Source organism: Oncorhynchus nerka, linkage group LG11 (genome assembly GCF_034236695.1).
Source record: "Oncorhynchus nerka isolate Pitt River linkage group LG11, Oner_Uvic_2.0, whole genome shotgun sequence".
Lineage (NCBI taxonomy): Eukaryota > Metazoa > Chordata > Actinopteri > Salmoniformes > Salmonidae > Oncorhynchus > Oncorhynchus nerka.
In genome coordinates this window covers 71,721,372-71,734,068 of record NC_088406.1, presented here as the reverse complement: position 1 = coordinate 71,734,068, position 12,697 = coordinate 71,721,372, and the positions used below count along the sequence as shown (strand labels likewise).

At 44.2% G+C, this 12,697-nt stretch overlaps 1 protein-coding gene across 3 annotated transcripts in view; it reads right to left on the bottom strand.

The window, feature by feature from the left end:
- The window catches only part of LOC115137495 (mineralocorticoid receptor-like), a 105,603-nt gene extending 96,023 nt beyond the window's left edge, over window positions 1-9,580 (bottom strand). For 2 of the 3 annotated variants that reach the window (XM_065024906.1, XM_029673822.2), the window contains exons 1-2: window positions 9,137-9,580; window positions 5,799-7,745 (exon numbers count right to left, since the gene is read on the bottom strand). In XM_065024906.1, coding sequence (XP_064880978.1) covers window positions 5,799-7,726 — 1,928 coding nt within the window. In that variant the 5' untranslated portion in view covers window positions 7,727-7,745; window positions 9,137-9,580. The remainder of the gene's footprint in view (window positions 1-5,798; window positions 7,746-9,136) is intronic. The other variant, XM_065024907.1, reaches the window with a different exon arrangement.
- Between the last annotated feature and the right edge of the window lie 3,117 nt (window positions 9,581-12,697).

Below are 12,697 nucleotides of genomic sequence, written 5' to 3'. Positions count from 1 at the left end.
AAAGAGAGGAGAAAGGAGGGAGGGAGGAAGGTACAGTAAGAGGGAGAGAAAGAGAGGAGAAAGGAGGGAGGGAGGAAGGTACAGTAAGAGGGAGAGAGAGAGAGGAGAAAGGAGGGAGGGAGGTACAGTCAGAGAGTGAACGAGAGAGAAAAGGGGGGGAAGGGAGAGAGGTATGTACAGTCAGAGAGTGAGAGAGGGGGGAGATGCAGCAACAGAGAAAGACGGGGAGGTAGGAAACTAGTAGTTACCGCTGTATGAGTATCAATTAATAAGGTCATATCCTTCCTTTCTCCTCTCATCTTTTAATGAAGAGAATCATGTTCAGTGTTTTTAACTAAGGCAGTCTTTGAATGTCATAATACAACACTTATTTCATAAGACAACTGTAATAATTATTTTATTTTAGTCCATAGCTTCAAGTAATTCTTTTTGAGCACATTTCTCTCTCTCTCTCTTGTAGTGATAATAATGACTGGTGTATATCACCCCTGTGATTTCTCCAGTCTATGACTAACTTCCCATCTGTTAGCTCTGTTGTTTAATAAGTCCTCTTTTATCCAGCATTATACCGCACTCAACATAAAATAGTGTGTGTGTGTAAGTCACACACTCACACAAACACAAAGGTGAGGACCCGACATACAGTAGTTCTCATGTGACCACGTGGAATTAGCAAAGACCCAGGCTTCAATGTCTTTACCTCCTCACGGAACACCTTCCTTGCTAGGGCAGGGAAAGACACCTTGGACATGACCCCCAACACCCCTGTCTCACATTCACATCCCAAACGAGCAACTAACGTCCCTCACAGCCTCACAACCCACAATGCACCGGGGCCAGCCGTACCGAACCACACCACGAGGACGTGGATTTAATTAGATATTAGTATCCAGCCGCGTCTGAATTAATCAAATCAATGCTACTCATTAATTTAGTAGAAGAACATACAATTAAAGGGCTATTAGCGTTCTCTCAGGAGTCTGCCCTTTCATCCTGCCAGTAGAACATTGGGACTTGGCCCAGGTCCAGAGGCAAAGCGTTCTCTTTTAACCGGCACTTCCTCTCCTCCGCCTGACTCGATTCTACTCCTCTTCTCCAGGCTGGTGCCATAGAAGTACAATGACTAGATGTAGTATGTGCAAAAAATAAATGTCGGCGTCACTTTAAATCAATACTCTCTTTTATCCATGAGCATAACATTTAGTGGGAGGGTGATAGAGAAATATGTTTTCTTTTTGTATTTGCATGTTTGTGGTACTAATCTAGACCCAGCCACCAGGTACCTACAAGTGTACTGGGCCTTTTGGGTTGTATCTGAATTTGGTCCCTGGCCACATTGATTTAAACACTAACACCATGTCCATGACTTAATGGTGCTTGACAGCATTTATCCTGTAAGTAGCTCGTCGTTTAGGATGACGTCTCAAGGGTTTTAAACAAAACTCTAGAGATGTCAACACACTGTAGCACAGTCCCAGTCAATGCTTAACAGGGCACTCTCTAAATAGGGTGACAAGAGATCTGGAGATTTAGGGAATGAGCACACAAATAATCCAGCACCCAAAACTAGGTCATTTTATAGTAATATATTTTGTTCAGATAATGTATCATTTGATCATGGCTGTGTATATCTCAATTGAGGAGGTAAGGAAACGAGACTGAAAATAAGATTTTAAGCTTTTACATAGACTTTGAAGTACTACTGTATTGTACATGGGACTGTAGGGTCCCCTACAAGCTTTAAACAGTAAATACTTCTATCGGATTCCCTACAAAACATACAGTCAAATATAATCTTATTTAAATACAGCAGGGGAAATCCTCTGCGTTCAAAATGTCAATCTCTGCACCGTATACAGCTGGCCACCTGTTTCTCCCAAAGCACTGAAGCAAACTAGGCTCTGACGGAAAATAATTCTGGGCCAAGGAGATTCTTTTTCTCTCTTTTTTTTTTTTTGCTCTTGTGAATTAAAGTTAAAACGCTTTCGCTCTGAGTAATCCAGACTCCTCCGACGAACAGTCATTTTTAATTAAAAACATTACCCCATATACAGAGGAAACCAAAGTTGAAGCCTGAAAAAAATACTAACTGCACAGGGATTTCTCTTTCTACTTCGACCTAGCAGTCTCTCGATTTTCTCTCTCTCTTGCGCTCTCTCACTCTCTTGATATTCTCTCCCTCTCTCACTCTGTCTCTCTGTTTCAATCTTTCTTTCTCTTTCCCTCCTTCTCTCCCTCCTTCCCTCCCTCCCTGCCATCCAAGGCTTCAGTTGATCAAAGGAAGTTCCAGTTTCTTGCTGGTTTTTAACGGTTATGTAACTTTCTCCTGATGAAATACTGGCCTGGGAACAATACTAACCCACCCAGAGCTGAACTGGACCATAGAATTCCTGCAATTGGACTTTTTGGGGTTATGTGATCCTGGCAAGAAGTCAATCCAACTCACACTGCGGCAACGCTTGGCTACTTGGAACGATTGTAAACACCCTAATAAAATGTAATTAATAGGTACCATATACATTGTTTACTGAGTAAAACTGAGTCCAAAAAACTTTGACATAAGAACAAGCAACCTCAGCACAGGAATATAACTAAATAAAGCAATATTTCTTAACCACAAGCATATGGGTCTTCTGTAGTGCAGTTTTGATTAAACCCCTCCTCTTGTTTCCCTGAGAACAGCAGGACTCTGGCTAGTCTTCCCCAGTGCGTGTTTGACTGAACCTCTCCTGTGAGGAACCAAGTGTATAGTTTTATAGAGAGGGGCAGTTTCAGTGCTGTGTCTGTATCTGGGTCTCTGCCATACGGCCAGGCCAGGCCCCACCTCTGACTGTCATCCTGCCTGACATTAGGGGGCTAAGCTGTATCTCATTAGGCCTAGGGTGGCAGTGATTCCGTCAACATCACTTGAAGCTCTGGCTCCCACCATAGGGGAAGAAGACAGGTTGTCTCCAAGGTAACGGCCAGATCATTTGGCAGGAACTGCATGCCTTGTTATCCCACAGAAACCCACAGATACTGTGGGCAGCGCAGCTGGCACACACGCACACATACATACACACACACACACACACACACACACACACACACGCACACACACACACACACCAATACACGTGTGCAAAGACAAACACACGTTTAGTACCTCCACTGCACATAGACATCAGCTCCCTCTCTGCCAATCAAACATCCGGCTATTCCTCTGTGTCCAGTATTGATTTAAAACACAATGAAGCCAGGGGCGGGCCAACCGTTTAGGAAAAACCATTGAGTTCATTTGCTGCTCATACCCTAGGGATAATCATTCTCACTGTTGAAAGAGAAATTGATTTCTGTTAATCATGAGCCAGCGTTATTCAAATCAGTGTGGGGGGGTTGGGGGGGGGGGTCAAACCAGGCCAGATATCTTGAAAGAGCGGGTTAGAGAGGGTTATACAAGCAGAGTCAAGTATTTAGGTCATAAAGGGCAGTAGAAAATAGTTTTTTGGGGGGGGTTGTTACAGTCAATGACATGAGTTTGCATATAACCATAGAAATTGAGCTGACAGAATGGCATGTAAATCTAACTCATTCCCACCTGATCTCAACTAAGTCTCTGGGCCCATATTCACAAAGAGTCTTTAGATTAGGAGTGCCGATCTAGGATCAGTTACGACTTTTAGTTCATAATGAATAACATTTTATGAACATTTTATAACCTGACCCTAGATCAGCACTCCTACTGTAAAAACACTTTTTGAATACATGCCCTAACCCCCTGTCACATACTCTACTGTACTTCCTGAATGCCAAAAGTGGACTGACCATTCCATAGCCAAGTATGACAAGAATAGCCCTGATCAGACAGCCAGAACAACTGGATGAATTGTAGCATGGTCTATCGATAGGAGGTCAATGGGACAGGGACTAACCTCCTGGACCAACATAACAGCCTCAGGACAAAGGCTGACATGACCATTGCCCCATTTTTAACCAGCCTGATGGTGCTATTGGTGCTATTTTGAGTGAGACTGGATAATTGTTTTAGATCTGTTTGTGAGTGCGTTCAAATAAAGTGGTTGGGGAGAGAGAGAAATCATTAGTTACGACCAATGATGTATACAAACCCTGGATTGCTGATGCTATGTATTGGCCATTGAGAGGCTTTGAAGTCACCGGTCGGCCATATTGGCACTTCCCCCAGTAGGAGCAGTCCTCCATAGGAATGAATGGGATTCTACAGTATTTCAATTAAATGTTTTAATGACAAAATTACATGTATTGGATTATATTTTGCTATAGTGGGGAAAGTAACATTAGTAAGCTAAAAAATATATACTAAAGGAAAATAGATTATATATATATATATATTTTTTTTTAAATGTTTAGCTCACATAATATATTTTAAGATTATGCATTAAGGTGTCTGTAATATAATACATGTGGCAAAATTAATGTAGACATTAATAAATGCATTTCTAAAGCTTCCAAAATATTTTTTACAACGTAAGGCAGTGCTAAAATGGAGGCACGGTGGTTTATACCACCATTAATAAACATCCCCTCTGTGAAATGAACAAAAATTAAGAAATATATCACACCCAAAACAAATCCCAAACTCTCCAAATACCAGAGCCATAATCATTTCTTCACATCTTTAAATTAACTGTAAACAAACTCCTTCTGCAAGGAAGGAATTCCTTATGTAACTCCTTCACATACTAAAATTGCAACAAATTTGGATAATTTTTTCCAATTTCCTGGTTGGTTTCATAGCTGTGATACTTTTGTTTTATTCATCCTGGATCTTAATATCATAATGCTGTATTTAGCTTCACACTCAACTGGGACATCAGATAAACTGTCCGAACAACAACTGTGTCAAAGTTAGACGTTGCCATACAGTATTTGCCTGTGCAAAACAAACCGTTTTTCTGCATGTTTGTTTTTGTTTGGTGGCAGGGGCTCTGCCCTGCAAGGCGACTGTTTGTTTCCTACATCTGGCAACAAAAGCATGTGATCAATCATTCATAATCATTTATGACGTCGCCACATAATGGCCAGCCCAGGCTCGTAAAAATATATTTGCATTACACAAGGTCCCGTCAGGACCTCTCAATAACAGTACAATAAATGGTGTTTTTGTCCATACACATAGCTCTGATAAGAGAACAAACGTTAGCCTCTGTTACACTGCTGCCCTGGCCCTATTTTCTACTGTATGTTGCGATGTTGCTATCTGGACCCCATCCCTTAGTTCCTGTTCTCCCAGCCAAGCCAACATCCCGCTACTTTTCCCTTTCCCAAGCCTTGTTGTTATTAGTATATTGGTAGTCCCCAACTCGGAGAAAACGCCCTTCTTTAACCTCTGTCCTGAGCAACATGGTCTTTAAGTCAGACACATTGTCCCCTTCATTCATCCTGTCACACTGTAGTAAACAGACTCAGTTCCACCCAAAAGCTACATAGCAGGGAGCATCTCTCTGCACATGAGAGCCCTTGGATTATACTACTGGGTGTGCTTTGTGCAGATGCTGTGGACAATCCATCATGTCTTATAACAAGTCTAAAGTAACATAAAGTAACAAGTCTAAAATAATAACAGTTTCTGAGCCAGCACTCTTACTGTACTGGAGTTGTGCAGCAGCACTACAATCCCACAATGCTGTTTGTTTTCTGTTTGTTTTCTGCTTTTCTATATTGAAAGTAACAAACATTTCTGAGCCAGCCAGCCGCTCTTACTGTGCTGGAGTTGTGCAGCAGCACTAGAGTACCCACAATGCAGTTTGTTTTTGTCCATACATCGATTTCTTTCTTACCTTGACATGCTGTCTGGCATGCAGCCGTGACCTGGATAGCCCTCTCCTCTTGGACCCTGCGACATGCCGGGCCGAGATTTCCACGACTCCATTAACGCGGTAACAGGCGAAATTAGATTCAACAAGGGGTTCGTCCCGTGATCCCTTGGGTCGTGCCGTGAGAAAGACATTGTCCCCTGCGCTCCGATCTGGTAGTGAAACGAGTGTCCGCCTGAATTAACACCCACAATGGCCGAGGTGGGCACAACGTTGTTGTTGTTCTCTTGGTAGTAGCTGCCATCGTTGTTCTCTTGTTTAACTTTAGACAGGAGGTTGTGGGGGAACACGCCGGCATCGTAACTGCCATTCATCTCCGTGCCCGGAGGTCCCAAGATCCCAGATAGACTGTATTCGTCAATGTTGTCCCTCAGAGACAAGTAGGTGATCTCGGACGGACCTGACTGGAAGAGACCCATAGAGTGTTGCTGCTGCTGCTCAGTGTAGCACTGAGGATTCATGCATCCGCCGCAATCTTTGTTTGGCTCACTTTTGATCTGTGTGATGAAAGGTGAGCCATTGCCGGGGCAGCCGGTGGCCTGGTTACACTTTGTGTTGTTGCTACCATTACCCAGACACATGCTCCTATAGTCCGTGTCGGGTTCATTCTTGATGAACTTTACCATACCCATGTGGTCCAGGCCTACGTTGAACATCTCCCCGTCCACGCTCTCCACCTTGGGGAACTCAAACTCCTTGAAGTCCTGCTGGTCTCTTCGTCCCTCAGGACTGTTGGAGTCATTTTGGACCAGGCCCAGTTCACTAGCAGGGCTGGACACAGCAAAACCACCCCCACCGCCAGAGGGGTTCCTGGGGCTTGAGGACATTGCCATGGGGCCCCCGGAGGTCGGACTGGAGATAGACGATGAAGCCCTCATGTTGTTGGTGCTGCCAGTGGGACTGGAGACAGACGATGACCTCATGTTGGTAGAGGTGCTGCATGACGGTGGGGAGCGCACGCTGCTCATGCTTTGTGGGCTGGAGATGGGTGAGCGCATCACGTTGAGGGGGCTGGTGAGTGGAGGCGACCCCACCGTGCTGGAGCCTGCCGGGCTGCAGGTGGCCGAGTTCCTTCTGTGGACGTGGTTGTGGGCCAGAGCTGGTCCGGCAGCGTTATGCTGGTTGACGGGGTTACTGATGGTCGTACAGGCGAACGGCCCCCCAAAGCAGGTGGGGCTGGTGGTGGACGAAACTAGGTTGTTGCTGCCCCCGGGGCTGGAGATGGAGCTGGGCGCCTGGGGGCTGCAGGACAGAGACAAGCCCAAGACGGCTGACCCTGATGGGGTTCCAGATGAGCAGCAATCCCCTGGGGTGGAGCTAGGCTGCTTCAGGAACCCTGTAGAAGGGGACATCAACTTGGGGCTCCCCGTGGACGCAGCACACTGGCTGTCCTCGAGACAGGGGCGCCCGCAAACTCCCGCTGGGTACATCTTCCCCGGACTACAATGACCCCCCTGTTGGCCGAAGCCGCCAAAGTCTGTGGCCTCCCTGGCCGCGTTCATATACAAGCCCATGGACTCAGCCACAGTTTTGGACAGCTCCTTGGAGTCCATCATCTCTGGCTTCCTCCCATGGATGGAACTGTTAAAGAGGGGGAGAACAAAAGGCTGGTGTTGGTTCTGGGTCAGTTTGAGAATAGGCTGCTGCTCTGGCTTCTTCTTCTCTTCGTTGTTATTGTTACTCTCCTTGCTGTCGGCTGTGTTGCTGCTGGGGGAGCAGCTGACATTGACGATGTCCATCAGGACATCACTGTTGCTGTTCAGGTTCAGGCTGTCGGCCTCCTCGGCTCCGCTGCAGCAGTAGTCCATGGCACTGCTGGGGACATGGGACCATCTGTTCTTCTCTGTGTCCGTGGATCCTTCGAAGAAACTTGGGTATCTTTTGGTCTCCATCGCTGGGTCATTGATTTACCTGCAGGTTGTAGGAATACATTAATTTGATGAATGCTGTTTAAATATGAATTCAAAGTGGTAGGGTATTTTTTTAAGTGGTAGGGGAGTAGAACGATTTGTGTTGTCATGTCTGAGTAATACTCGTTCTATGACTCAATTCCCCATCACACCTTATCATATATTGCAAGTTACTTCTTATAATGCATTTCTTTAGATGTATGACATGATACCTTCTGGTTTGCAGGATTAATTGCACTAACTGTACTATTAAATCGCCAAGTCAGTACAGTTTGATTTAAAAAAAATACATGACGTAGTTTTATAGTTTTCATTTCCTCCTCTTGGGCACTTCCATTGGATAGAGACAGACACAGCGTCACATAAACTTTCATCACGGATTGGTCCGACGATTCTGTCAATCCCCTATTGTTTTTTCAGACACAACATAGCTGCGACATAACTTGAAAATGGTATCTATCTTTGAGCGTCTTCTGGAAAACATATAACAACTTTCGAGAATAATTCAATGCGCAATATTGACCCATTCTATCACATTTAGCCTTTTATATTATGCGTATTGTAATGTTGTTGTTCCTAAACTTATGCCCTGGTAAACTTATGTTTTAGCCTACTGTCAAAGAGAAGGACTAAAGAAAAACACTGATATTTTGACGAGGTGACCTAAATTACGGGTTAGGCTATACTAAATGAGAAAGCTTATGAGATAGGATAGTTGTCGACGCACAAACTACAAAAACAGGTAGGCTACATGCCAGGTTGTAACGACAGATGAAGGCTATGCAATATTTGGGGGGGCAATCTGATCTACCAAAATGCACATAACAGGTTTGACATTGATGGCAACTGATCGAAGAGTGTGCAAAACTATTTCAAAAGTGCATTAATAGTTAGCAAGCAGGTCATTTCAGATATCTCAGTTCTGCAATGACAGCAGAGCAAGCCGTACTCTTATCCATTATTATTATTATTGTAAAGAATGATTATCTGATGGAAATGTCACTGGAGACAAAGTTCAAGTTGTTATTAACTGATCTTTGAAAAGTCATAAACAACTGATTTGAAGTTTAGATAACATAATAAATGCGCCCAATAGCCTGCTGGGCGCAAATAAGTCCAATTATTATTATGATTATTATTAGGCTATTTTTATTGTTTAGAGAGAAAGAGATAGAGAGCAGCCTTTAATTGTATTTATAGCCTATACTGTAGGTCACAATCTGTCCGAGCGGTCCCTCAGGATATAGTTCAAAGTTAAAGATTTCCTGGGGATAATTCAGGTGACAATTAAAGTGATTTACATTTCGTTTAGGGAGTTGACATATTCATCTAAGTATTATAATAACCACAAGTATTTTACCTACCTCGAGCTATATCATTCTGCGCCCTTACCTTAATTACGACATTCAGATTTGTCAAGTGGCTGTGTTGCTGGGCGGCAATAATCCAGAAGAGAGAATAAAGACACGAAACCAAGCCTGTACCTTATTTCTTCTTCTTTACAATATCCCCCACTTCAGCTTTTCTGCATTTTCTCTTTCCATACATGTAGTTTCAGTTCTGACAGCTCAACGCACAGAACAGTAGGCTAGAACTCTGCTGAGCTGCGTAGCCTATATCACTCGTAATCCTCGACATCAAGACGCTGCTTGGACACACCGATCGAGAGCGACATATAGATCGGACGCATCAGGTATTCTCACATTCGGACCATAATTCCGCAGATTTATGATTTTCTAGCCATTCGATAGAATGACTGATAACAACAGCGAAGGAGTCAGACAGACTTGCAGTGCGACGTCATTCTGTGCACATGAACCCTCCTTCTGTAACGAGTGCAATACAAACTCTGAAGGGGTGGCGGGGACGAGAGAGTGGAGGGAGGGAGGGGAGTGCGTTCGGTCGCAGGCTCCTGAGCACAGGTACGCTATTGCGCTGGAAATAGGGTACCTTTACATTTGAAGTATGGTTGAGTTTCTCCGTTTTAATACTTAATACTCGAAATTATTTTTGGATAGGAGGAGACGTCTCATGAGCAAAAAAATATATATATATAGTGTAGAACAGAATAATACATTGCAGTGGGCTATATAAATACGACATTTACTAATAGGCCTAAATTCAACATGAATAAAATACACAGTAGGCCTATTGATGTTGCAAAAAAACAGGTATATTATGCATAGTATGCATCGTTTACCACTTTGAAATCTCAGTATTGCTCTTTGACAATGGCACTGTGCTTTGCAAGGCTGACATTTTGCACATTTATCTGTAATAATGTGCTGGTGTGAGGTTATACTAACTGTATGCCAACTTGTTGTTTGAGTACTAGACAAAAACACCCACAGACCCTGAAGTGGATATATGTTAATAGCTATCTGACATATAGGGCATAGGTCTAATGAGACTGTTACATCTTCCCCCTTGGCAGAAACTGGCTACATAATCTATCAACCTTTCTTAGTCAGAGATAGGATCAAATGATCCTTAATGATGATATGTAGTGGGCATAATACATGATAATACACAAGTCTTGTTCAGATGATTAAAAAAAACATTCTGCTGTGTAGTGTTAGCCGAGTGAAATCAAAACAGGATGTAGGTGCTTTTCCTCTGACTACATCCTTTGATCTTAGATAGGAGCGACTAATAACCCATAATATATCAATACTAGCACACTGGACACGTCACTAAGTCATAGAGGTGAATTCAGTGATTTCTCTCGGCTTTATAGCCTATATACATACAGTGGAGAGATACAGTGGAGCTCAGTTTTAATACAGTATTGCAACATGTTATGACTGGAGAAATTGTATCCACAGGATGGCGCTATATTTCAGTTTCTGATCTGGCATTCCAAATCGTATTAAATCAAATCAAAAATTGTATTTGTCACATGCGTGGAATACAAGAAGTGTAGACCTTACAGTGAAATAATTACTTACAAGCCAGTATAATAAAAATAGTGAGGCTATATACAGGGGGGTACCGGTACAGGACGCCAGGACAGCGGAGTCAATCACCACCTTCCGGAGACACCTGAAACCCCACCTCTTTAAGGAATACCTAGGATAGGATAAAGTAATCCCTCTCACCCCCCCCCCCCCTTAAAAGATTTAGATGCACTACTGTTCCACTGGATGTCATAAGGTGAATGCACCAATTTGTAAGTTGCTCTGGATAAGAGCGTCTGCTAAATTACTTAAATGTAATGTAAATGTACAGAGTCAATGTGCCGGGGACACCGGTTAGTTGAGGTAATATGTACATGTAGGTAGAGTTAAAGTGACTCAGTATAGATAATAAACAGAGAGTAGCAGCAGCATAAAAGGGGGGGGGGGGTGCAATGCAAATAGTCTGGGTAGCCATTTGATTAGCTGTTCAGGAGTCTTATGGCTTGGAGGTAGAAGCTGTTAAGATGTGTCTTTTGGACCTAGACTTGGCGCTTCGGTACCGCTTGCCACCCTAGTCAACGCACTACCCTCTGTAGTGCCTTGCAGTCGGAGGCCGAGCAGTTGCCATACCAGGCAGTGATGCAACCAGTCAGGATACTCTCGATGGTGCAGCTGTAGGATCTGAGGACCCATGCCAAATCTTTTCAGTCTCCTGAATGGGAATAGTCTTTGTCGTGCCCTCTTCACAGCTGTCTTGGTGTGTTTGGACCATGATAGTTTGTTGGTGATGTTAACAACAAGAAACTTGAAGCTCTCAACCTGCTCCACTACAGCCCTGTCGATGAGAATGGGGGTGTGCTCGGTCCTCCTTTTCCTGTAGTCCACAATCATCTCCTTTGTCTTGATCACGTTGAGGGAGAGGTTGTTGTCCTTGCACCACACAGTCAGGTCCATGACCTCTTCCCTATAGGCTGTCTCATCATTGTCGGTGATCAGGCCTACCACTGTTGTGTCATCAGCAAACTTAATTATGGTGTTGGAGTCGCGCCTGGCATGGCAGTCATGAGTGGACAGGGAGTACAGGAGGGGACTGAGCACGCAACCCTGAGGGGCCCTGTTTTGAGGATCAGCGTGGCGGATGTGTTGTTACCTACCCTTACCACCTGGGGGCGGCCCGTCAGCAAGTCCAGGATCCATTTGCAGAGGGAGGTGTTTAGTCCCAGGGTCCTTAGCTTAGTGATGAGCTTTTAGTGTTGCGTGCTGAGCTGTAGTCAATGAACAGCATTCTCACATAGGTGTTCCTTTTGTCCAGGTGGGAAAGGGCAATGTGGAGTGCAATAGAGATTGCATCATCTGTGGATCTGTTAGTGCGGTATGCAAATTGGAGTGGGTCTAGGGTTTTTGGGATTTATCATTTTTTTATTTTACCCTTATTTTATCAGGTAAGTTGACTGAGAACACGTTCTCATTTACAGCAACGACCTGGGGAATAGTTACAGGGTAGAGGAGGGGGGGATAAGGGTGTTTATGTGAGCCATGACCAGCCTTTCAAAGCACTTCATGGCTACAGACGTGAGTGCTACTGGTCGGTAGTTATTTAGGCAGGTTACCTTGGTGTTCTTGGGCACAGGCACTATGGTGGTCTGCTTGAAACATGTTGGTATTACAGACTCAGTCAGGGACAGGTTGAAAATGTCAGTGAAGACACTTGCCAGTTGGTCAGCGCATGCTCGGAGTACACGTCCTGGTAATCCGTCTGGCCCTACGGCCTTGTGAATGTTGACCTGTTTAAAGGTCTTACTCACATCAGCTACTGAGAGCGTGATCACACAGTCGTCCGGAACAGCTGATGCTCTCATGTATGTTTAAGTGTTACTTGTCTCGAAGAAGCATAAAAGTAATTTATCTCGTCTGGTAGGCTTGTGTCACTGGGCAGCTCGCAGCTGTTTTTCCCTTTGTAGTCTGTCATAGTTTGCAAGTCCTGCCACATCCGACGAGCGTCAGAGCCAGTGTAATACAATTCAGTCTTAGTGCTGTGTTGATGCTATGCCTGTTT